At 37.4% G+C, this 24,583-nt stretch overlaps 1 protein-coding gene across 6 annotated transcripts in view; it reads right to left on the bottom strand.

Moving 5' to 3' along the window:
• The window catches only part of GPATCH8 (G-patch domain containing 8), a 125,173-nt gene that overhangs the window by 24,631 nt on the left and 75,959 nt on the right, over positions 1-24,583 (bottom strand). For 5 of the 6 annotated variants that reach the window (XM_020997739.2, XM_078155966.1, XM_078155967.1 and 2 more), the window contains 2 exons: positions 6,033-6,100; positions 5,234-5,320 (listed from right to left, as the gene is read on the bottom strand). In XM_020997739.2, the coding sequence (XP_020853398.1) occupies positions 5,234-5,320; positions 6,033-6,100 (155 nt within the window). Of the gene's footprint in view, positions 1-5,233; positions 5,321-6,032; positions 6,101-8,177; positions 8,224-24,583 lie in introns of those variants that run through there. The other variant, XM_020997740.2, reaches the window with a different exon arrangement.

The raw sequence follows: 24,583 nt of genomic DNA, 5'->3' as shown, positions 1-24,583 counted from the left end.
CTATATAAAAGCACTGAGTTATCTAGAACAGGAGGCTCTTCAAGAAATTGGAACATGTGGCTTTCCAGTACACCTCTAAAGAGGAACTGTTATAGGGTGAGAAGGAAGCCTCACTTATAGTGACGTCTCCTTTACCCTTTTCCCAAAGGACCTCACAGTTTTTAAGAGTCTGAAGAACACTGGAACTTCAAATGTCTCCTAAAAGACATCCTGGAGCAGTCACCTGGTTTCTTGAAAGGGCAGTTCATAATTGTTCACTAGCTGATTACTAGCCAGTGTGTTATCTGTATCCCTAGCTTCTGCAATTCCTACCCTTCCTGGTCTGTCTTCCACTCTCTGTCTTTTTTCAGGCAAACAACTGACCACTGGCATAAGTTTGCTGCTATTCAGTTGTTCAATGGTGTTCAACTCTTTGTGATCCTGTGGACCACTGCACATAAATAATGTCCAAGGGGTTTGGAATGGTTTGCATTTTCTTTTCCAGTGGATTAAGACAAACAGAGAGGTTAACTGACTTGCCCAGTGTCACACAGCTAGTTAAGCATCTGAGGTCAAATTTGAACTCAGGTCTTCCTGACTCCAGGCCCAACGTGCCACCTAGCTGCCCAATTATATAAGAAAATTGGGGGGTGAGGAAGATAAATTGTCACTTGACAGTAGCCCTATAAAAATGTTTAATTTAGATAAGAATGAAACAGACTTTGTTAATAGTACCTCCCTCCTACAAAAAGACTTAATCGACCTCTTTGATTAAAATTTAATAGCCAGAACTGTCTTCTCCATATTCAAATTTTCCCACAAAAATATATTATATTAAATATACACACAGTAAATGTGAAATAATCAACCATGGAGTTGGGACCTGAATTTCTTATAATTCCCTCTTCATGAGCTTTGGTTTTCCTGACATTTATTTGGACTCATCTAATTCAAAATTTGTGATAACCAAAAAAAAAAAAATAAAAGCTGAAAATACTCCTCCTGCTGACTTTTAGGGTTTTACTTATAAAGGGAAACCAGCCAAGCTCCCATGGTAGCTTTTTCTAAAAGATACACCTGAGAGACAGCATGGCATGGCTGAGAGAAAGCTGGCTGCAGGATCAGGGTCAGACATCCAGCATCTAACAGTATGTATGACCTCTCAGGGGCACAAGCAATTCTGTCAGGCTCTAAGGGGCAAATAAGGTCTTGCCCTAGCACTAGTAAAGGGAGCCTTCTTCACTAGGACTTCCCTACACTAATGAAATCATAGGTGTAGTAAAACAAACAAATCAAACCCAAACAAACAAATTTAAAAAAACCACTTTAAAATAAGAGCCCAAGAAAATTAGAATGTTTTCAAAATTGACTGCACACCTATGTTGAGCAAACTATTCCTACATAGATTACAGGATTTGTGTTTACACCACTGAATGAGCACTGTATTTTAGTTCCAGGTTTAGAACTGAATACAACCAAGCTGGAAGTGTGCATCTCCTTCACAAGGTTGTTGTCGGGACCAAATGAGATAATAATTGTAAAGCACTCTGAAAACTAAATTTAAAAATTTTGTTAATGAACTGTTTGCCATTACTCCTCCTCCTCAGATTCCTGGCAATGGTAGTAACAGTCAGCTTCTTGAGGTCAATACTGCTTGTAATTATTCAAGGACTTGGCATGTAGTAGGTGCTTAATAAATGCCTGCTGAACTGAATCAATTTCAGAGAGTTCTTGTGAAGATGAAATTGAGAATGAATATAAAATGTAAAAGGGAATATAGGCTTGTACTGTGTTCGCAAACATCTAATGATACTGAAGTTCAAAGCTTAAATTGTACTTAAGAATAAAACTGTATACTTATAAAATATTTTACAGTTCTGAATTCACCAAGCCAACCTTCTAATTTCGAAAATTAGTGATTTACTATACTGCCATTTTACAGGTTTTTGTGAGCCTAATGTATATAGAAAATGCTGTTCCTTAGAACAAAGGTGTTATTCCTTTCCCCCTCCAAAAACATTTTTTATTGGTATCTTTTGTTTTTATAACACTTACATTTCCCAGTATACCTCCCCTGCCCTCCCAGAGAGGTAACAAAGGGGAAAAGTTCAGCCAAACTAACCAATACATCAACCAAATCCAACATTAAATTTAGTATTCCATATTCACAGGAAGGTGCTATTTCAAATTTTTTGTTGTTTTATTGAAGTAAAAATCTCTGAATGTCTATTTAAATGTGCCTGGTGTTTGGCTGGCACAGACTTGAACCAACACGGATTAAGTAGACCATTAAAATCAAAATACGATAATTAGATTTCATGCAAAAGTTTAAGCTTTTACTTCCTCTGAAAAAGGATATCTTAATTCAGTATCTTGTAAATGAAGGGTTCAAATTACTCATCTAACAAAAAATTTCTGCTTACTTTAAATCTTTGCAAAACCATGGGAATTTGTAAAACACATAGAGGATTACGGTTTGGAAAGACACTATTTTATAGATGTCTAATTTTGATCTGAGGTTTTAAATTCCAGATATTTAAAAATATTTAGCCAAAGATAACACAAAAATTTGCCCTCAGATTTCACATAAGTAGAGACCATTTTAGAATAGAAGGCAAATATAGCCAAAGCTGTGTTTGGTTATTATCTTAAAAGGTTTCTATGTAAAAATTTTTATAAACAGAGCACCTTATATGTGACGGTATTAATAATTACAATATTTGCCTAGAGATAAGATTTTTGCTTCTCTAGATTTCTTTTTTTTTTTTTTGGTGAAGCAGTTGGGGTTAAGTGACTTGCCCAGAGTCACACAGCTAGTGAGTGTTATATGTCTGAGGCTGGATTTCAACTTAGGTCCTCCTGACTCCAAAGCCAGTGCTCTGTCCACTGTGCCACCTAGCTCCCCCTCTGGATTTCTTTAAAACCAACTGCTGAGTTCTGTATCTATAATTTGCTTGTTAGTGTTATTACTTTTTAAAAAATGAAAGTACATTTAAAATGATGACTTGGGGATGCATCAGCTGGAGAAGGTGAAATCTAAAAAAAAACAAAGTAATTTGTTTTAAATGTAAATATAGCTAGGAAAAAACCTCAGGTTTTACTTAGAGAAAAAAAGTTAACACTAAGCTATCAGCTTCTGTGTAAAATAATTCATGAAGTCTGAGAGGCCCCTGAATCCAACTATTCTTCTTAAAAACTGACCCATTAAACTCTGTTAATATTGTTTCACTGATCATTGGGCTAGTCAGGTTAGCAACAGGATTGATTTAGAGGCTTATGCTTCCTGGTGGCTGCTCTGTAAGTTAAGACTTCCTGAACGACCAGTATAAATCTATAAGGAGACACGGAAGCGTAAGGGAGAAGCAGTGTGATATAGTGAAAAGAACACTGGTAATCCGGGTTCAAATTCTGACTTCTGGATTAGTTTGCTCTATGTGAACTTGGTCAAGTCGCTTTTCTACTATTTTAAATATTTTAACTACTTGTGAATGGATAGAACTAGTCCCATTTCTAACTAGAACATGACAAAAGAAAATTCCTTCTACAGACACAGAAAATGTTACAAAGGCATGAATGGTTGGGTAACATAAATCTGAGATCCACTAGGAAGAATGATTCATCAATTTGAATGTGAATGCGAAATAGCTATCTATCTATTTAAACACACATCCTCATGTTTGGATTCTAAAGTTATTCAAGTAAAATTTTAGGTAGTAATACCTAAAAAGAAATTTTTTAAAAAAATTCTGCTTTGAGAACCACTTCCTTCTTAAAAATAATGATTCAAAAAGGTCAAAATGTTCATTTTGGTCATGTCAAAATATTTTGACAAATATTCACAAGTAACAAAGCAGGAAATCAGATACTGGAATCTGCTTTCACTATATTTCCACTTGTCAGTGACTTACAATTCCTCTACATGAATGGCCAAAGTCAGCCTGACCTGAAGCACTGAAATAATTGTGTTTGAGTCAGTTTTTAAAACGAAAGCTCTTAGATTTAAAACAGCTTTCAAATCTAGCTGCATTTAAAGATATAAAAGTTGCACCAATGCTGCAAAAATTGCAGTGCAGGATCAGATGTTTGCTGTCACATAAAATTAACAGAGAGGAAGTATGGTGTAATAGATAGAATCAGCTCAGAGTCATAAAGACTTGGGTTCAAGTCCTTACCTCTGACACATACTGGCTAGGTGACCATGGGTAAGTTATCTACCCCTTAGTGTATCAGGTAACTAAGACTCTTACATTGCAAAAGTGCTGACCTGTATCAGTAGATTACTAGAAGTTTCCTTACCTGGGAGGTTCCCTAAACCAATGAAATCACAGGGTCTGAATCCCATTCCTTTGTCCCATCTGTTCCCTCACCTCCCTGCTCCCGCCCCCTCAAATGACAGAAAGAAAAGTGCATCCTATCTACCAATATACTCCACAGCTCTTGTAGTAATTTAAGGGTAACTAGACAGCAACACAGGACTGGAACAGTAACAAAAATTCTCTTACACCCCTGGATATTTTCATTGAATGTCCTCAATTTTTCATTAAATGTCCCCCCTTTTATACCCCCCCAACACACACACACACACACACACACACACACACACACACACACACACACACACACACACACACACACACACAGCATCTGTGTAAAATTCTTCACTGAACCTGACAAGGTTGTTAACTCTATACATTTCTGCTGCAAGCTGACACCATGTAAATCACTAATAACCTATTTCCAATCAACTGTCTGGAAGGCTGAAACATAGTGGTTAGAGCAACAGAGTATCCTCAGGAGGCATATAGCATCTGATGGCTGCTCTAGGTGACTCTAAATTACAAGGCTTTCTTTCACTCCCTATACCAATTTCTGCCCTGCCCACCCCCTCCCCACCCCCAGATCTTTAATATAACACTTCCAGAGAGCTAGTGGTAGAAACATTTCCCTGACCCTCTTTTAGAAAAATAACTAGAATGTATTTTGCTGGCCATAACTTAAAAAACCTAAGCAGAGGTGATAATTTAGAATATAAAACCGACAAGATCTAATAAGATTGCAACCACATCAAAAAAACAATTAAGTTCCCAAAGGAGCCTTAAAAGCAACAGGAGTCCTAAGGGGCCAAGATCTAATGATATGTCTCACCAATGAAAGCTAAATTGATATTATAATAAATTACTCCTTTTCATAAAAAAATAAGCAGTCTTTACATTTACCCTGGAGATTCCATACACAGACTATCTCTATCAAGTACCTTGTACTTCTGCCTCAGCTCTTCTGTGTCTTCCTTTTCTACTTCTAGGACACGCCTCCGTTCGGTAGCATCTTCAGCATAATCAAGCTTAACAAGAACAGAATCAGATTAGTCTTACAATCCTGAAATGATACAGTTAGCCTAAAAAGTATTGCATTATCAAATATGATACTGTTTGTAAAAAGTCTATATATCTTACTTAACTGTCTCCCACTTTGTCACCCCACAGAGAAAATGGCATGCAAAACAGTTCATTAATCCTGCCATAGCAGTGGTTCCCAGCAGGCACATCCATGGCCAGTAATAATGGACTTCACTTTATGGAAATGCAGGTCTCAATGCCAAAGAATTAAGAGAGGATATGGAAAAGATTTTAGGTAATGAAGTGTGGGGAACCAGGGGCAATACTCCTTTCTAGAGGGGAAAACCTTTTATTTCAATAGAAAATTTTAAGACAAGCAGCGCTGCCTAAGAGAAAAATACTATACTACTCAGGAGTTTCAGGATCCTTGTACTCTGCCACAGAGCTGTGATCATGTGTAAATCTACAAACCTCTCTATGACTCAGGTTCCCCAAAGACAAAACTGAGTTACTGAATCATCTGCTTCCCTTTAAGGAATCATAGCATGAAATGTTATTAAACATTTTTTTAATTGAAAGAAAAAGAACTATACAATTAACTATTAATAGCTATCACTCCATCTTCCATGGGTATTCTTATACCTGTATCTATACTCAGAGTTAACATAATTTAGCTCACATATTCCATAAGGTAATAGCCTAGCAAGATCAGCTTACCTCCATCTCCATTCGACCCATACCCATGACATCATACTTGACAACGATAGGAATGGGATCTGTTCTCCCTGAAACAGGAACACATAACCAGGTGAGGCACACAGCCAAGTCAACAGCTCACTTTACACAGTGGGTTTGGGTGGTTAGAGATCTTGCCTTGGAGTGCAGAGACCAGAAAGCTACAGTGAACCAAACACAAGCCATTCTCACAGCTTACATCCAAATCCACTTCTTCCAGCTCAAACCCAACCACCCTTGGCTAACCGAACAACCTGGGATTTGCAGAACACTAACCACTCTAGCAAAAATTGGTGGTTAGATTAAAACACTACACTACCTACTGGCAACAGGAGGTTTTTAAAAACTTTTTTTCTTTGACTTACAAGATCCTCCCATCAAAAACAAGTCATTTATATTCTATACTAACAATCCCTTTACCCCTATAGCCATCTCAATCTATATAAACACAAAAGTATATTTCCAACTAAAATGCTAGAAAATTATAAAGCCAACTTAAGTAAAATCAGAACTTAATTTTGTTTGTGGAAATATGGCTTGGCAGTTAAATAAGAGGTAGTATAAAAAATTAAATGAAGAAGTAGATACCCTTGGGTAGCCAAAAATGATTTCATTCATAAACTGAAACCTTCTAAAATAGTAATGCTATTTTCTCATTTCCCAGATTGGCTGTGGCAATCAGTAAGCTGTGAAAAGGACTAGTTGCGAAGAAAATTGACTTTAAACTAATCAAACTATGCTGAAATTTGTTTTTATGTATCTTTAATCCACTCATAACCAGCCAAACAAAGCAAAATGGGGCAGACAAGCACTTTACTACCACAGCTGTTTTACATCACAACTTGCGCTGTTTATTGTGATGTAAGCCCACTTGAAAAGAGGACTTACCTTATCCGTAGTATACCTTGAGTGAAAAAACACAATGTTTACTTCCCTCATCTTTTACACTCAGGCTGGTGTAAAAAACTGCTTTTGTTATACACACATATACATATTATACCTTTGGGCCAAAAAAAAAAATCAACTTTATCAGGCCAACAATGAGGCATTTTTAAAAAAATCAACAAATGCCATGACCTTGGTTGGATCTTGGACTCTGGGTGACAAGGATTAAGTTTTTTCAAACCAACATGCAACAGTTTATGGAATTTGTATTCAACTGATCTGCATTTATAGGGTTAACTTTTGTCTTCAGGCAGTGGTAAAAATCCAGGAGTTTACCTATGTATCACCAAAGACCAACTGTTATTTTTAGCAACAAACAGGAAAATTAATTGGGGCAATTAAAATTTCAGATTTTAAAAACAACAACAACAAAAAAACATCTCATGCCAGCAAAGAAAAAAGGTTTCTGGAATAGAGCTTTCATTTTGATTCTTTCAAAGACTGCCAGTTAAACAAAAACAAAAATAAAAACAGAAAAAAAGAGGAAAAAAACAAAACCCCTCAAAAAAACAAAACCAAAACACCACATTACTACCTTGCGCCCAATGGTATAATAAATAAGCAGTGACTGCAATCTTTAGCAAAAGGACCAAATTAAAGACATGTCATAAAAATGACGTCCTTAAGTGCAATATCACTTTGAAAACGTCTCAATCAGGGATTTACTGGTAAAGTCAGAGAAACTAATGGAATAATTGAAAAAAAAGTCAAAAGAATTCAATTTTATTTTCTACTTTTTTGTTATCTGTTAAGCTTTGTTTTTGCAAGAATGAAGACTTTTGGTACAGATTCAATAACTATGTAAACCCCTGTACATAAACACTGCATCAGTACTTTTGCCTCCTAAGGCAGTCAAAGTTTGTTTCAATTTATTTATTTATTTGAAAATTGCAGTAGCAAGTGCTAGCGCCCATGATGTTCTGGGGTAAATCAAGTTTGAACAATATTAGGATTTTATGTTTTAAATGATTTTTTTTTTGTGGCAGTTCTATCACAAACAGATACATCCCTTCTTAGCATTACCCTTTAATGAACAGGGATCAGACAAGTTGCATAAAGGAAAGGAAAGGAAAATGAAAAAGACCAAGCAGAGGGATGAAGGCTACAACAGAGAAAGTAAGCCTAACATATTGGTGCACTGATGACAAAAAGGAGTAATTCAGTCTGAAAATAAAAAATTACCACTGCTAAGTTTACCATCACCACAACAAGTCCAGGATCATAATGCTGTAAGAAAGAAACACCATTTGTTAGGCAGAAACCATTAGGGTGGAAAACAGGCCTTCTAGCAGGCAGACAGGATGGGTTAAACTTAACAGTTGGAATTCTCCCCTCCCACTACTTCAGGGTGGGGCTGGGGAAGAAAGTGGTCATCACCAACCAGTTTTCACAACAGTTACACCAGGACTTGGGATTTCCGTACTATTTCTTGGTAACACATACAGCTCCTCCTGCTTGAAAATACAAAACCGGGGATGGAACAGGAGAGGAGGGAAAAAGTACCAGTCAATTTAAAACACTAAAACCTACTGATGCTAGAATAAACGTGTAATGCCTTTTTGTCTGATTATATTCCTTATCTACTTTGGTTTGAAATGATGTTTGGCATGGATCTGGATTGCTTTCAAAACTTCACAAGACTGTACACTCACTCTGGTGGAAAACTAGACTTTTGGTCTCATATCTGACTGGCAATCATTTAATTCTAGTTTTCCATGGTCTCTTCTCTACTCAAAGATCGTGAAGTCAAATATAATTTGGGATCCCAAAAGTCAGTGCTTTAGGAGTCGGAGAGTAGTATAGCCATCCATACCACCGGAAGACAAATTCTAAAGTAAAAAAAAAGTTTTAATGGGGTGAATCTTTAAAGCTCTACCCTAGAAAACACAGCCAAAAGACTTGAGTTTAACCTCTGATCTTAGATAGTCAAACAGCATTTCAGTACTCTTGTGAATGAATAACACTCTTTCTTTGAGTTTTGTTTCTTCATAAGGAAGCCTTTCCAAGAACCAACAACACTGAACAAAGCTAACCTTTGCTGCAGATCAAGAACTCTAGAGTAGGACCTAAAAGCACTAGATTTACAATTAATCTACTCAAAAAAGTTAAATCACAGAAAATAAGTAACTAGATTTTAAAAAAAACAAACAAAAGGGTCAAATGTAATTTCTTTCCATATTAAGCAGGCGCTGGAGCAAGGAAAAATCCCAGGAGAAGGTATTATTCAACAATTCTCAGAAAAGGTACAGAGAATGTATTTACTAGGGCCCTAAGTCCTGAACTCTGCATGGCCCAGGCAACTTTCTGAGACTTAACAGATGAGTTGATCTAATGATCTATGTAGGTAGGAATGACTTCCCCAGAGAGATATAGGTGGTAAATATTTCTTATTTTAGTGTTGGGTTTTTTTTAATAGCAAACCTTTCTTCTATCTCTTAAAAGGCCACAGGCCCAGAGACTGGTCATTGCTACCCACCAACAGTGGCCTTCTTACTGTTCCTCATTTAATGACATTCCATTTCCTCGAACTCCTGGCCCTGCTTGTCTGTTCTCCCTCCTGTTATACTTCAAGACTCTGCTTAAATCCCACTTTCTCTAAAAGGCCTCTTCCAGTCTCTCAGTTGCTAGAACTTTTCATCTGAGATTACCTTCAATTTACCCTGTATATCTATCTCATCTGTACACAGTTGTCTGCATGTTGTCTCCCTCATGAGAATATGAGCTCCTTGAAGGCAAAGACAGTATTTTGCTTAGCACAGTGACTGGTAGGTACATGGTGAGCACTTCATAAATTAATAAATAAATGCTTGTTGATTGACTTACAAGGAGTTCCCTACACTAATGAAAATTTAAAAAAATTATTTATGTATCTACTGTGAACTTTAGACAAAAAGCCTGCATTAAGTTAATTTGCTTGAACAGACAAAAAAGGGGTGAGGCACAGGGGTGGCAATAAAATGTTAATGTGTTATTTTCTGGAAAACTCAGCTTTTTAAAAATTAAAATAACTCAAGAGGGAGAGAATATCTCAACTACTCCCTGTGTTTCCAAGGGGACCATTTAAGAACCAAAATATATCAAATGTTCCTGCCTCCCCACTCTAGAGTGAAGCACTAAATATTATTCAGCTTAAAAAGTAAATAGTAATGGTGCTCAAGATCTACTTTGAAAACACAGGAAAGATCAATTAAGCTAGGGAAAGAGGGAGAGGAAAAACACTAAATGTAGAATATAGGCAAATAGTACTTCTAAATTAAATTTTAAAATATTTTCTAACAAAAATGAGTAACAAGCCCCTTTTTTATTTTTACTAAAGTAATTCTATTTTAATTATCATGAAATGGTATGACAAACTTGCTAAATGTTCCTAAGGGCAATTTTTTCCAATAATAACAAAACAACTAAATGGAAAATTAAGGCTTAAAATCTACCAATCATATTGGTACTGACAAAGCAAGTCCTGACAAATACAACACAAAGAAAAATTTTAAGTTTGTATTGAGGAGCTTGGTTCTTCCTTTTCTCTAATACTCTCTGACAGCTCAATTTTTACTTCCATGCAAATGACTCCCAAAAGTTGTATCTCTAGTGTCAACCTCTCTCAAACTTCCATATTTCCAAATACCTATATTGTCCCTCTACACACATTACTGTTACTTCAACATGTCCTGACCAACTTAAAGTTGCTCTCCCAGCTTTTTTATTTGTTAATGGCACTACCATTCATTTCATCAGTTAGTTCACCCAGGCTTTGGACTATAATCCTCTCCTCCTCACATACAATTTTGACAGCAAAATCAACTAGATTCTCACTAAATGTTTATTTCACCTACTGCCATCACACTCATTTAGCTTCCCATTTGTTTAAATTACTGCAAGAACCTCAAAACCTGCTTCCCTACCTTTGTTTTGTCCCCTCCTTCCCATTTCATCCATCCTATACACTGCTACCAGAATAATCTTTCTGATGGCTCTGCTCATGTTAATTAATGCTATTTATTGTCTTCCCCATGGCCCCAAATGTCCAATGACTTCAGATTACCTACCAAATAAAATCCAATAAAAAACCCCTTAGGATTGAAGGTCCTCTATAATTTGATCCTAACCAGGCTTATCAACCTTATCTTATTCTACTTTATTTGGTAGATCGTATTCATAAAACCAAAGAGTCACTGTTCTCCAAAATTAGAGCCAAAGTGTCCTACCTCCATGACTTTGCTCATTCTATTCTCTTTGCTTGAAAACTCTTCTCTCTCTCCACTCCCAGTTATGACTATACAGTTTCTTTTTTTCCCCAAGGCCCAGCTCAAATACTATTTGCTCCACCACAATTTCCTTGTTCTTCCCATGTATTTTCATGTTCTTCCTCCTTACCCTTCCATAGAAGTAATCTTTCCATCCTATTTACGTAACACTTTCTATTTCTTTGTTGCACTTTCATTATATCAGCATATGTGTCATATGTATTGAATAGGACTAGCAACCTACAATGTAAGTGCCATGAGAACAGGGACTAAGCCTTTGTTTTTCTATGTATTCCCTACAACAGGGCAGCTAGGTGGTGCAGAGTCAGTAAAGACTCCTCTTCATGAGTTCAAGCGACCATGCAACTCTGTACATGATCATATAGTCACATCCTATGTGACCATATAACCCTGTTTGCCTCAGTTTCCTCACCTGCAAAATGAGCTAGAAAAGGAAATGGCAAACTACTTCAGTATCTCTTCCAAGAAAGTCCCCAAATGGGGTCATGAAGAGTCAGACATGACTGAACAACATCATTTCCTACACTACACAACACTGTTCTACAAGTACTAGGTGTTTCATGAATATCTATTGATCCAATGAATATTTTTTTGGTAACCATAGCAAAAGAATTCATAGATAGGGCCTCCTGGTTGAGCACTATTTCCCCTAAAAACATTTGCTGATATGCCAATTGGGGGGAGGGGGGAGAAGAGAATTTAAAGTTGTTTTTTTTTAACTACCTTGAGCTGAAGATGAGGGATATTATGTTATTTGGAAAAACCAACTAAACTTCAAACATACAGTGCTTCATTACATTTTATCTACTTAATGCTAAAAGGTTGGGGGATACACTTTGTAAGCAAGATTAAGAGAAAGAGAATAAATGTTCTGAACTTCTGAATTCTTCCATTATAGATAAAAAATCTATAATGTATTGGAAAATCTGTGGCTAATGACAAGTCTGTCCAGCACCTACTGATTATTACATAGATTAGCTTAAAAAAAAAAAGCTAGTTCTACCTATTTGGAAGATATCAGCTAGGTTTAAACATTAACCTATGTTTATACAATATTTAATGGTTAAAGAACTTTTTCATTTTCTCACCTGAGAGTCTAACCTTCAAATCTGAAGACCTGAATTTAATTTCCTTTATAATTAGTGTGTCAACACAAGGGGGCTTTTGTTGCCTCCAGTCTCTGCTTTTTCTAGTCCATACAACATATAGCAGTCAAAGTGAATTTCCTAAAGCATGAATCTGTACATGTCATTCTACTATTCAACAAACCCCAGTGGCTCCCTACCACCTTTAAAATCAAATATAATGTCCTTTGTTTGCCATTTAAAGCTTTTAACAGACTAGCTCTATCTTGCTGGTCCAGACTCTCTTCAGTCCAACCAAACTAGCTTTATTGTTCAGACTCACATTTCTATGCCTTTGCAGACTTACCTCTCATGCCTGGAATTCACTTCTTCATGTTTTTAGCCTCTTGGAATCCTTAGTTTTCTTCGAAATTATGTTCAAACAACACTTCCTACATGTGGAATTTCCTGATCCTCAAAGCTACTACCTGAGTTAATTTATATTTATTTTGTTTCATTTTTAGATACTAAGAGTCAATGCAATAGTGGACCCAGAGCTGGCCTCAAAGCCAGGAATGGATTTAAGTCCTGCCTTTGACACATATTGGTTGTGTCATTCTAGGCTACAAATTGCTATAAATAAGGCTACAAATTGCAGATAAGGTGCCCCAAGCACCGATAGAGGGAGTTTCCTCAATTGGGAGTTTCTTATACCAATGAAATCTAAGATCTAGTCTTTATCCTCTTATTACTAGATAAATAGATAGATAGATAGACAGATAGACAGACAGACAGATAGAAGGATATAGACAGATAAGACAGACAGATAGCTGCTGTGGATATTTCAAGATATGGCATGAAACTTGTTAACATCTTAACTTCTTAAAATGTATATATTTTTTACAAGTTATCAACTTATAGCATCTAAGCTTGAGGAAAGGGGCTATTTAATTTTTATTTTTGTATCCCCAAAGCCTAGCAGAGTGTGTGCAACATTACAGGCACTTATAAATACCTGATGATTTAAAATAAATCTTCCCACTGACTTCTGTTTAAAAGTCAGAAAAGTTATTTACGTGGGGAAGGATATGGATGGGAGGAAAAGACAATGGAGACAGCATCATAGATAGCATCCTATGGAAAGAATTACAGCATCAAAGACTTAGAATTGGACAGAAGACTATCCAGCCCAGCATTTCTTTTTTTTTTAGAGGGGTTGGGGGGGGACTAGGCAATGGGGTTAAGTAACTTGCCCAGGGTCACACAGCTAGTAAGTGTTATGTGTCTGAGGCCTCATTTGAACTCAGGTCTTCCTGTCTCCAGGGCCGGTGCTCTATCTACTGCGCCACTTAGCTGACCCCAGCACTTCTTAAACTATGGATCATGACCCCCCAAATTTGACAACAGTAAAAGGTTTCTGAACACACAATGACCAAATATTAATTAAAAATCAGGGGGGGAAATGGTCATTCAGTGAAATAGAGGACTTTCAAGCATTCTTGATGAAAAGACCAGAGCTGAATAGAAAATCTGACTTTCAAATACAGGACTCAAGTGGAACATGAAGAGGTAAACAGGAAAGAGAAATCTTAAGAGACTTATTAAGATTGAACTGTTTACATTCCTGCATGGAAAGATGATATTTATAACTCATGAGACCTTTGTCAGTATCAGGGTAGTTGGAGGAAAAAAATTATATGTATGTATATGTAGATAGACAGATAGAGGGCACAGGGTGAGTTGAAGATTAAGGGGTCATATCTGGAGAATAAAATTAAGGGAAGAGAGAGGATTATACTCGGAGAAGAAGAAAGGGAGAGGTAGAATGGGGTAAACTATCTCACACAAAAAAAAACAGAAAAGGAAAGTGTCTTACAGTGGAGGGGAAAGGTGAGAGAGAATGAGTGAATCTTATTCTCATAGGATTTGACTTAATGAGGGAATAACAAACACATTCAATTGGGTATGGAAATCTGTCTTACCCTACAGAAAAATAGGGGGAGAATAGGACAAGAGAGCAGGGGGATGATAGAGAGGAGGGCAGATTGGGAAAGGGGGGTAATCAGAAGTAAATACTTCTGAGGAGGGACAGGGTCAAAAGGAAGAACAGAATAAATGGAAGGGCAGGATAGGATTAAGGGAAATAGAGTTAGTTTTTCACAATATATCTACTATTGACGTGTTCTGCATAACTACACATGTACAACCTATATTGAGTTGCTTGCCTTTTCAATGAGGGTGGGTGGGGAGGGAGGAAGAGAGAAAATTTGAAACCTAAAGTTTTAAAAACATATGTTTAAAAAAAATGTTTTCACATACTACTGGGAAATAAGAAATACAGGAAATGGGGTACAGAAGTCTATCCTGCCCTACAGGAAAACAGAAGGGGAAGGGGATAAGAGAAGGGAGGGGGGAGAGATAGAAGAGAAGGCAGACCAGGGGAAGGGGTATTCAGAATGCATGCCATCTTGGGGTGGGAGGAGGGGGGAGATGGGGTATAAATTTGGAATTCAAAAACTTGTGGGAGTTAATGTTGAAAGCTAAAAGTAAATAAATTTATGTTAAAAAAATTTAAAAAAATTAAAAATCAAACACAAAATGAATCTGAGGTTTCTGGCAGTGTTTGCCCATGTTGCATCCCAACTTCACTGTGGCCTTGGTTCTGAACACACAGAACGCACACTTTGTACTGCGCATGCCCTCAGGCCACACAACACCAACAAAATGTGGAAAGGGGTCTCCGGTGGAAAAAGTTTATGAAGCCCTGAAGCCTAACCTCCTCTGAGGACCAAAGAATTAAATATCTTCTCTAAGGATACACAGGTAACAAGTAGTAGAGCTAGGTTTCAAATCCATGTCCTTCAATTGGAAATCCAGTGTTCTTCTCCTTGCATCAAGCTTCACAGAACCAGAAAGTAAGAAACTGGGATTCTAGTCCTTACACTGTCACTGTAAGATACCTTGGCGCCTCAGTTTTCTCATCTGTAAAATCAAAGTGTTGGACTAACTGAACTCTAAAAAACAGCAGAGCTCTAAAATTCCATGCTGTGAAAACATTTTGAAAAGAAGAGTTTAGCCAATCTAGTGCTGGATATTGAAATATTCATGCCAGGAAACTGATGCCAACTAAGAATTATATTATTTTAGTGCAAAGACCAATGGAAAGTTCTAGTTCTGTCACTTACTAGTTTTTTGTTCCCTTAGGTTAATTACTTGGCCTCTCTGAGACAGTCTCTTAATCTGCAAAATAGGTATATCAACACCTCCTTTGCCCAACTCATGAGGCTATTGTGAAAAACAAATAACAATGTGCATGTGAAAATCCTGTGTAAACCATAAAGCATCAAATACCTCTCTGTGGCTCCCTACCACATATAAAGTTTTTCTATTTTGTAAGAGCCTGTATATCAAGCCCTATGCTTTCTTGATCCCCAAACAAATGTTCACTTCTATTTCTTTGGGGTTCATAATAGTCTCTAAAATAGATGAACTCCGATAACAAAGGCAGTTACAACAAAGATGGTTAGCAGGAAACCCTTTGTAAGGCTGATCAAGTTTTCCAATAAAATCATCAGTACACTGTAATAAAATCCTACTACAAAGTCACAAAACCCCAATGCAACATTTTAACTGATCACCCATTTATAACACTATTCCTATGGAACAGCCCAATAAAGGCATTTTATCTTATGTTTTTGTAAATCCAAATAATTTTGTTAGGCTTTGTTTGGAATATCTATATTCCAGCCTGAATTTTCCTTGAGTTCTCAGTCCATCTTCAGTCATTTGCAACTTTAATTCTTCAGAGCCTGTGGTATGTGCTTATGGATAGCCATCAGCTTCCAGTTAAGGATCTTCTGGGGGGGGGGGGGCCGCAATTGGGGTTACGTGACTTGCCCAGAATCACATAGGTAGTGTCAAGTGTTTGGTCTGAGGCCACATTTGAACTCAAGTCCTCCTGACTTCAGGGCAGTGCTCTATCCACTGCACCACCTTGGTGCCCAGCTTTCAGTTAAAAAAAAAAAAAAGATCTTTATCAGTATTCCTCAAATCATCTGGTATCAACCAAAAAAAAGAAACTGGGAACATGAATGACTTAGGATCAATAATTAAAACAGAGTCAAGGAGTCCTGTCCTTATATCCTGTTTTTAAGAAAATATCTGTTTGGTTACTATGAGAAATCACAACAAAAATATGAAATGCAATTTCAAAGAATATATTACAAACATGCCACCCAGGACTTAAGGAAATGACACCAATAGTCAATCCCCAAACAAATCGATTAATACAGAAGAGTGAGTCAAATAGCTCAGTCAAGAGAGGCAGGGAAAATTCTAGGCGGATTTATATTTATATTTATAGCATATTATGAATCAGAACATCAGCAATGGAAAGGACCTTAATGATCACCTAGTCTAACCTCTTCCTTTTAGAGAAAGGAGAAAGAAATTGAAACCTAAGATGGAAAGTGACTTACTCAAGGCCATTCAGCTCATAAATGGGAAATGTAGGGAAAGGATTTTGATATTGAGAGCTGTCTGGGATCTTATTGATCACCTGGGCCAGAGAGGCAAAGTGACTTACCCACAGTCAGAAAGTTGCAGAACTGGGATTTAACAGATTCCAATCCACTGCCTTATCTATTCTACCACAAAAATAAGGATTGGTCTCATTTAAGTAATTTTATAATTACTGAGCACATGTCAATTGGAAAGACAGAATCTCTTCAGCATTTCAATTTTACAGGAGGAAAATTTTTTATAAATGAGAAAATATCAGAACTATCCAAAAATGTCACAAATCAGTGGACAAGCAGAGACCAGAGGACAATGACTGAGGATTTTGCAGATGGGAGGTGTACAGTGGAAAGGCAATTTTATGTTCAGACCCTAGCACCAAAATTTACAATCTTTATAGTCGTGAGTCATAACCTCAGTTTCCTTATTTGAGGTGGGGGGGGAACTGATACTCCTTTCCTCAATAAGTCTTGAAGAATGTACTTTGCACATCTTTTTTTCCAATTTATTTATTAATCTACATTCATTTCCACAAGATTTTGAGTTCCAAATTTTCTCCCCATCTCTCCTCTCCCCCCATGCCATGACAGCCTGCATTCTGATTACTCCTTCCCCCCAATCTGCCCTCCCTTCTATCAACCCCCACCCTCCACTCACACACCTTCTCTTATCCCCTTTCCATTCTATTTTCCTGAAGGGTAAGATAGATTTCTATACCACATTGCCTGTATACCTTATTTCCCAACTGCATGCAAAAACAATTTCCAACATTCGTTTTTAAAACTTTAAATCCCAAATTCTCACCTTTCCCCCCTCCCCACCCACCCTCATTGAAAGGGCAAGCAATTTGATATAGGTTATATACGTGTAGTCATGCAGAACACTTTCATAATAGTCATGTTGTGAAAGACTTAACTGTATTTCCCTCCATCCTATCCTGTCCCATTTATTCTATTCTCTCCTTTGATCCTGTCCCTCCTCAAAGATATTTGCTTCTGACTATTCCCTCCCTCAGTCTTTCCTCCCTTCTATTACCCCATCCCATCCCTTCCCCCCTACTTTCCTGTAGGTTAAGATAGATTTTCATACCCAATTGAGTATGTATGTTATTCCCTCCTTAGGCCATATCCAATGAGAGTAAGGTTCACTCATTTCCCCCTCACCTCCTCTCCACTGTAAAAGTTTTTAAATCTTGCCTCTTTTATGTGAGATAATTTACCCCATTCTACCTCACCCTTTCTCCTCCCAGTACATTCCTCTCTTACCCCTTACTTTTATTTTTTAGATACCATCCCTTAATACTCAACTCTCTCTCTCTCTCTCATATATTCTCTCCAACTATCCTAATAATGAGAATGCTCTCATGAGTTACAAATATCATCTTTCCATATAGGAATGTAATCAGCTCAACTTTAATAAGTCCCTCATGATTTCTCTTTCTTGTTTGTCTTTTCATGCTTCTCTTTGAGTCTTGTACGTGAAAATCAACTTTTTGATTTAGCTCTGGCTTGTTAGGAATGGATTAAATTTCTTTATTTCATTGAATGTCCACTCTTGCTGCCCACGTCCCGTCCCCCCCCCAGTTTTGCTGGGTAGATGATTCTTGATTTTAATCCTAGCTCCTTTGACCTCCGGAATATCACATTCCAAGCTCTCTGATCCCTCAATGTAGAAGCTGCTAAATATTGTGTTATCCTGATTGTGTTTCCACAATACTTAAATTGTTTCTTTCTGGCTGCTTGCAATATTTTCTCCTTGACTGGGAACTCTGGAATTTGGCTATAAAATTCCTAGGAGTTTTCCTTTGGGGATGTCTTTCAGGAAATGATCCGTGGATTCTTTCAATTTCTATTTTACTCTCTGGTTCTAGAATATCAGAGCAGTTTTCCTTGATAATTTCTTGAAAGATGATGCCCAGGCTCTTTTTTATGATCATGGCTTTCAGGTAGTCCAATAATTTTAAAATTACCTCTCCTGGATCTATTTTTCAGGTCAGTTGTTTTTTCCAATGAGCTATTTCACATTGTCTTCTACTATTTCATTCTTCTGGCTTGGTTTTATAATTTCTTGATTTCTCATAGAGTCATTAGCTTCCATTTGCTCCATTCTAATTTTTAAGGAATTATTTTCTTCAGTGAGCTTTTGGACATCTTTCCATTTGGCCGATTCTGCTTTTTAAGGCAGTCTTCTCTTCAGTGGCTTTTTGGACCTTTTTTGCCATTTGGTCTAGTCTATTTTTTAAGGTAAGTTTTCTTCGGTCTCCTTTAGCAAGCTGTTCTGACTCATTTTTCATGATTTTCTTGCATTACTCTTGTTTCTCTTCCCAATTTTTCCCCTACTTCTCTTCCTTGATTTTCAAAATCCTTCTTGAGCTCTTCCCTAGCCTGAGACAAATTCATATTTTTCTTGGAGTCTTTGGATATAGTAGTTTTGACTTTCTTGTCTTTTTAGAATTGTATAGTCGGAGTGTTTTTTCTGCTATTTGTTCATTTTCCAAGCCAATTACTTGACTTTTTATTCTTTATTAAGGTAGGACTCTGCTTCCAGTGTGAAGGGTGTACTGTCTTAAGCTTGCTTTAGTGGTTTTGTGCAGCTATTTCAGAGATATTCTAGAGACCTGTAAGTTTTCAGTTCTTCCAAGGTGGTATGATCTAAAGAAAGGTGTTTACACCTCTCCTGGCCTGCGCACTGGTCAGTAAGTGACCACAAGCACTCTTTTCTGCCCTGGAACTGTGAGAAGGGTTCCCTCGCTACTGCTTCCACAAACTCTGTCATGCCAGCACTCCTCCTCACCCCAGGACTGCCACCAAGGACTGCAACCCAGATCCAAGTATGAGCAAAGCAACAGAATCCTGCCTCAGTGTCAGCAAAGAGATCACTGTAATCTCCTTCTGATTAACTGTTCGATACCCTTACCATCTGTGGGCTGAGAGAGCTCTGGAAGTAGCCACCACTGCCACTGCCCCAGGGCTGGACTGTGCTCCTCTCTAACTAGGCCTGACAGACCTTTCCCACTGATCTCCTAAGTTTTCTTTGCCATTTGTGGGTTGAAGAGTCTGGAAACTGCCACAGCTGTCAGTGATTCAGTCCCCTGAAGTTTGCTCTGTGCTGGCGCCGCCCATGCTAAACTGCACTCCTCTCCCAGTCTAGTGTAACAGATCCTTCCCATCGACCATCCAGGTTGTCTTGGGCTGGAAATTTGTTTCACTCTTTATTGTTGTGGGTTCTGCTGCTCTAGAATTTGTTTAGAGTCATCTTTTACAGGTTATCTGGAGGCGTTTGAGGGAGAGCTTACATGAGTTCCTGCTTTTACTTTGCCATCTTGGCTCCGCCCCATCCCTTAACTGTATAAATATGAGTTATTATAATTTGCATCAAGGTTTGAACTAGATGAGTTCTAATCTCTCATACATTCTTAAATTCTATGAAAACCATAGCAGCAAACTGAGACCCATTAAACACCTTAGCCTAAAAAGGCCACAATCTTCCATTGCATCCAATGGGCCTTCTCTTGCTGTCCTGACCTATATCTTGCCATTGGACCCAGATGGCTCTGGAGGAGAAAGTGAAGCTGATGACTCTGCACAGCTCTCCCTCACTTAAATCTAACTCATTTGCATGTCATAACATCACCTCCCCAATATCATGGTGGTCTTCAAGAACAAAGGACAAACAACAACAGGAAGCTTAGATACCACAGAGGTAATAACTTGACCAAGATTAATAATGCTACTAAGTGGTAGAGCAAGGATCCAAACTTTAAACTTCTGGCTTCAAATCTAGCACTCTTTCTACTATACCACAACTTCCACTTTGATTTTGTTACCTGGTTTTTGACCTCTAACATTTAAACTGGAATTACCTCAAATAAAAACCTGTCAATTCATCATATACTTTTATTCAGACATGTAAATGCACCTCAGCTGCACCAAGAACTATAAAAATGAGGTGGGAATAATAACATTTATATAATGATTTAAGATTGCAAAGCACTTTCCTCACAAAACCCTGTGAGGGGGGCAGCTAGGTGGCACAGTGGAGACAACATTAGCTCTGGAGTCAGGAGGGCCTGAGTTAAAATTGAGCCTCAGACACATAACCCTCACTAGCTGTGTGACTCTGGGCAAGTCACTTAACTTCAACTGCCTTACCAAAAAAAAAAAAAAAGCTAGGGGCAGCTAGGTGGCATAGTGAATAGAGCACTGGCTCTGGATTCAGGAGGACCTGAGTTCAATTTTGGCCTCAGACACTTAACACTTACTAGCTATGTGATCTTGGGCAACTTTCACTTAACCCCATTACCTTGCAAAAACAAAACAACAACAACAACAACAAACAACAAAGACTGTGAGGCAGGGAGCATAAATAATGTTTCATTCACTTTTCAAGCAAGGAAAATGTAACTCGGACAGAATGAGTGATTAGTCATATAGCTACTAAGTGACAGAACTCAAAAACTGTTTTAAATACGCCTAGTGTTCTTCCCATGCAAATCAGGGTGCAAAACTAAAAAAAACCTAGAAACATAAACCAGAGAATACTATTTTGAACAAGTGAAGTTGAGACTGCCACACAAGTCACTACTATCGTTTTGATAAACAGAAGAATCAACTGCCTTCAATAATTTGTTTTCTATTTCATATTTAACCTATCCCTGCCTATCAACACACACCCAGGTTTCCTCTATCCATTCTTCCTCATCATTAAAAAATCCTCACCTAGATCTGTCTTCTCAAGCTACTGTCTTACACTTTTCTCTTTCATAGCCAAATTCTTATAAAAAGCTGTCTAATCTCATTGTTTTCATTTCCTTTTTTCCCCACTCATTTCTCAATCCCTTGCAAATTGGCTTCCAAATTCATCATCCATAGAAATTGCTCACTCCAAAGCTACCATCTTGAAGTATTAATTACCAACTCTGGTGACATTTCCCCGTTCTTATCCTTCTTGACCTTTTTGAAGTATTTGATTAGTCTCTCTCCTCTCAGTTTTCACAACACTGTTTTCCTTTGGTTGTCTACCTAGCTATATGACCATTCCTACTCTATCTCCCTTGCTATCACCCATAGCACACCTCCTAACTATAAGAGTATCTCAAGACTGTCCTAGACACTCTTTTCTTTTTCTCCATTATCTCTTAGTAACTTCCTCAATTCCCCTGAGTTCAACTAACATCTCTATGTGGATGACTCCCAGATCTATTTATATAGGTAACCCTAATCTCTGTCCCAATTTTAGTCCGATATCACCAACTACCCCCATTGGACATTTTGAACTGGATGTCCCATAGGCCTCTCAAACCCCAAATAGCCAAAACAAGATTCATCTTGCCAAACAAACTCAAATCCTCTTCTGAAAGAGGAAAAATCCTCTTTCTACAAAGGAAACTATAATCCTTATAGTTGCCTGGATTCCCAACTCTGGAGTCATACTGGGACTCCACATTCTTCCTCACCCCATACAACCAGTCAATTACTAAATCTTGTTGGTATTACCTTCACTATACCTCTTGCATTCCTCCCCTTCTGTCTACTAGCAATGCTACTACTCTACTTTAGGCACTCATTATCTCTCAAGTGGACTCAATAGACTCCTTTGGCTTCCTACGAAAGTCTTCTCCTTCTCTAATCCAACCTCTACCCAAGTTTCCAAAGTGACTTTCTTAAAGCACTGTTCCAATAATATAACTTTCCTGCTCACCAAATTCTAAGAGGTATTACTTGGAAGATCAAATAAAAACTCTTTTGGCATTTAACACCCTTCACGTTCTGGCTCCAACCTACCTACCTTTTAAGCCTTGTACTTTATTCTCCTTCTTATACTCTACAATTCAAGCTAACTTTTTTGCTGTTCCTTACACATGAATATCAATCTCCTATGTTTGTGCCTTTACATAGGCAGCTGCCACTGGAGGAATGCATTCTCTCTGCTGTTTGTTAAAATCCTAGCTTACGTTAACTTAGTTCAAGTGTTAACTTATACACCAGTTCTTCATCTTTTTTGTCATGAAAGCCCCTAGCAATCTGGTCCTCATGCCAAATGTTTTTAAATGCATAAAACAAAATAAAAATGCATGGTAGATTATAAAAAACCCTCAATAATACTGAAATAGTTATCAAAATATTTTTAAAAGCTCAGAAACACCCCTCCCCCAAGTAAGAATCCCTGTTCAACATGAAACCTTTTCTGATTCCTACGGATTCATGTGCCTTTCTGACAAAACCACAAGACTCTTCCGTTTATTCACTTTGTTTAAACTTACATATGTATATGTTGTCTCCTCAATAGAATGAAAAATCCTTAAGAGTAAAGATTTCCAAGTTCCTGGCATAAGTAGGTGCTTAATAAAGGCTTGCTGACTGATTGATTCATTTCTACCAGGAAGATGGCCAGTTTTCTTAGAGCTTCACTTAAGCAACATGATCTTGTGAAAAGTCCTGGGCTCGTATCATAATCAGCTTATATAACATATGCCCCTCAAAAATACCCCAAATTCTCTGCCTATAAAAATGAAGACTGACCCTAAAAATATCACTTGCCCTACATATTTAACACTGTGCTGAGAGAATAAAGGGAGATAATAGATCATTTAATTTTAAACTTTTAACGTTAGCACAATATATACGAAAGCTGCTATTACTATCTTTTTCCCTTCTCTGACTACCTGATATCATGGCTAACTACACTGCCAGTTTTGGCTGAAAACATTTTATTTGAGCAACTCACTTTCCATTTTCTTTATTTTTTTTAATTTTCATTTTCTAGAATAAATCTTGCTGCTCAGTTTAAGAAAGTAAGGAAGAGATTCCATCAATCCAAAGATTTCTGACTTACATATTATCAACTAGGAAGTACTACTGAGCAGGTTTTATACAACAATTTTATTCCTTTTTTGTTCTAATAATCTCAGAACTTTTTTCTGAAACAGTCACCTATTCCTTAAGCATAATTTACTTCTTTTTCTTTTTCCCAGGCAATTGGGTTTAAGTGACTTGCCCAGGGTCACACAGGTAGTAAGTGTCAAGTGTTTGGTCTGAGGCCGCATTTGAACTCAGGTCCTCCTGACTTCAGGGCCGGTGCTCTATCCACTGCACCACCTAGCTGGCCCCTAAGTATAATTTTCTACACCATACATCTTCAGCACCATTCAAACATGTAAGACTATTTCCAAAGGAAACTTTATACAACAATGGAAAACAGGATATATGTCCATAAGCTCATATATGCTAAGCAAATATTTTATGAACCAAATTCAGACAAACATTTCACCTCTATTACCTCTCCAGCTAACTGGTTCAAATTCAACCCTGTAATTATTATCATCATTTATTTTCTTTATTCTTTAAAAAAAATTTAAACCATTTATTTCTTGGACCTTTCATATTCTTCACCGGCTCCGTGGAAAGAAAGAGCTCTTGGTTTTTCTCAAGAATTTATAACATAGGACCTTATTTCTTAGGTCATTTCTCTCTCCTCTAAAGTAAATTCTTTTAAAAAATTGTCCTAATTCCTTCTCGACACTTTTACACCCCCAACCCATCCCTCAATTTAGTCAAGTTGTTGGAGAATTTTCAAAGATACATAAGGCTATGAAAACAAGACAACTTTAGAATATGCCTTGAGAAGTGTCCTATGGCATAGTATCACTGTCAAGAACCATCTTTACCCATATTGTCATTTTCTAGGAAGAGAAAAGTAGCTAATGCCATAGCCCTGCAGCTTTAAACTCCCACTATTCATC

The sequence above is a fragment of the Phascolarctos cinereus genome, unplaced genomic scaffold, assembly GCF_003287225.1.
Source record: "Phascolarctos cinereus isolate Bilbo 61053 unplaced genomic scaffold, phaCin_HiC Scaffold_5;HRSCAF=322, whole genome shotgun sequence".
NCBI classification, from domain to species: Eukaryota; Metazoa; Chordata; class Mammalia; order Diprotodontia; family Phascolarctidae; genus Phascolarctos; species Phascolarctos cinereus.
The sequence above is the reverse complement of the archived record's forward strand: the minus strand, read 5'-3'. Positions and strand labels throughout refer to the sequence as shown.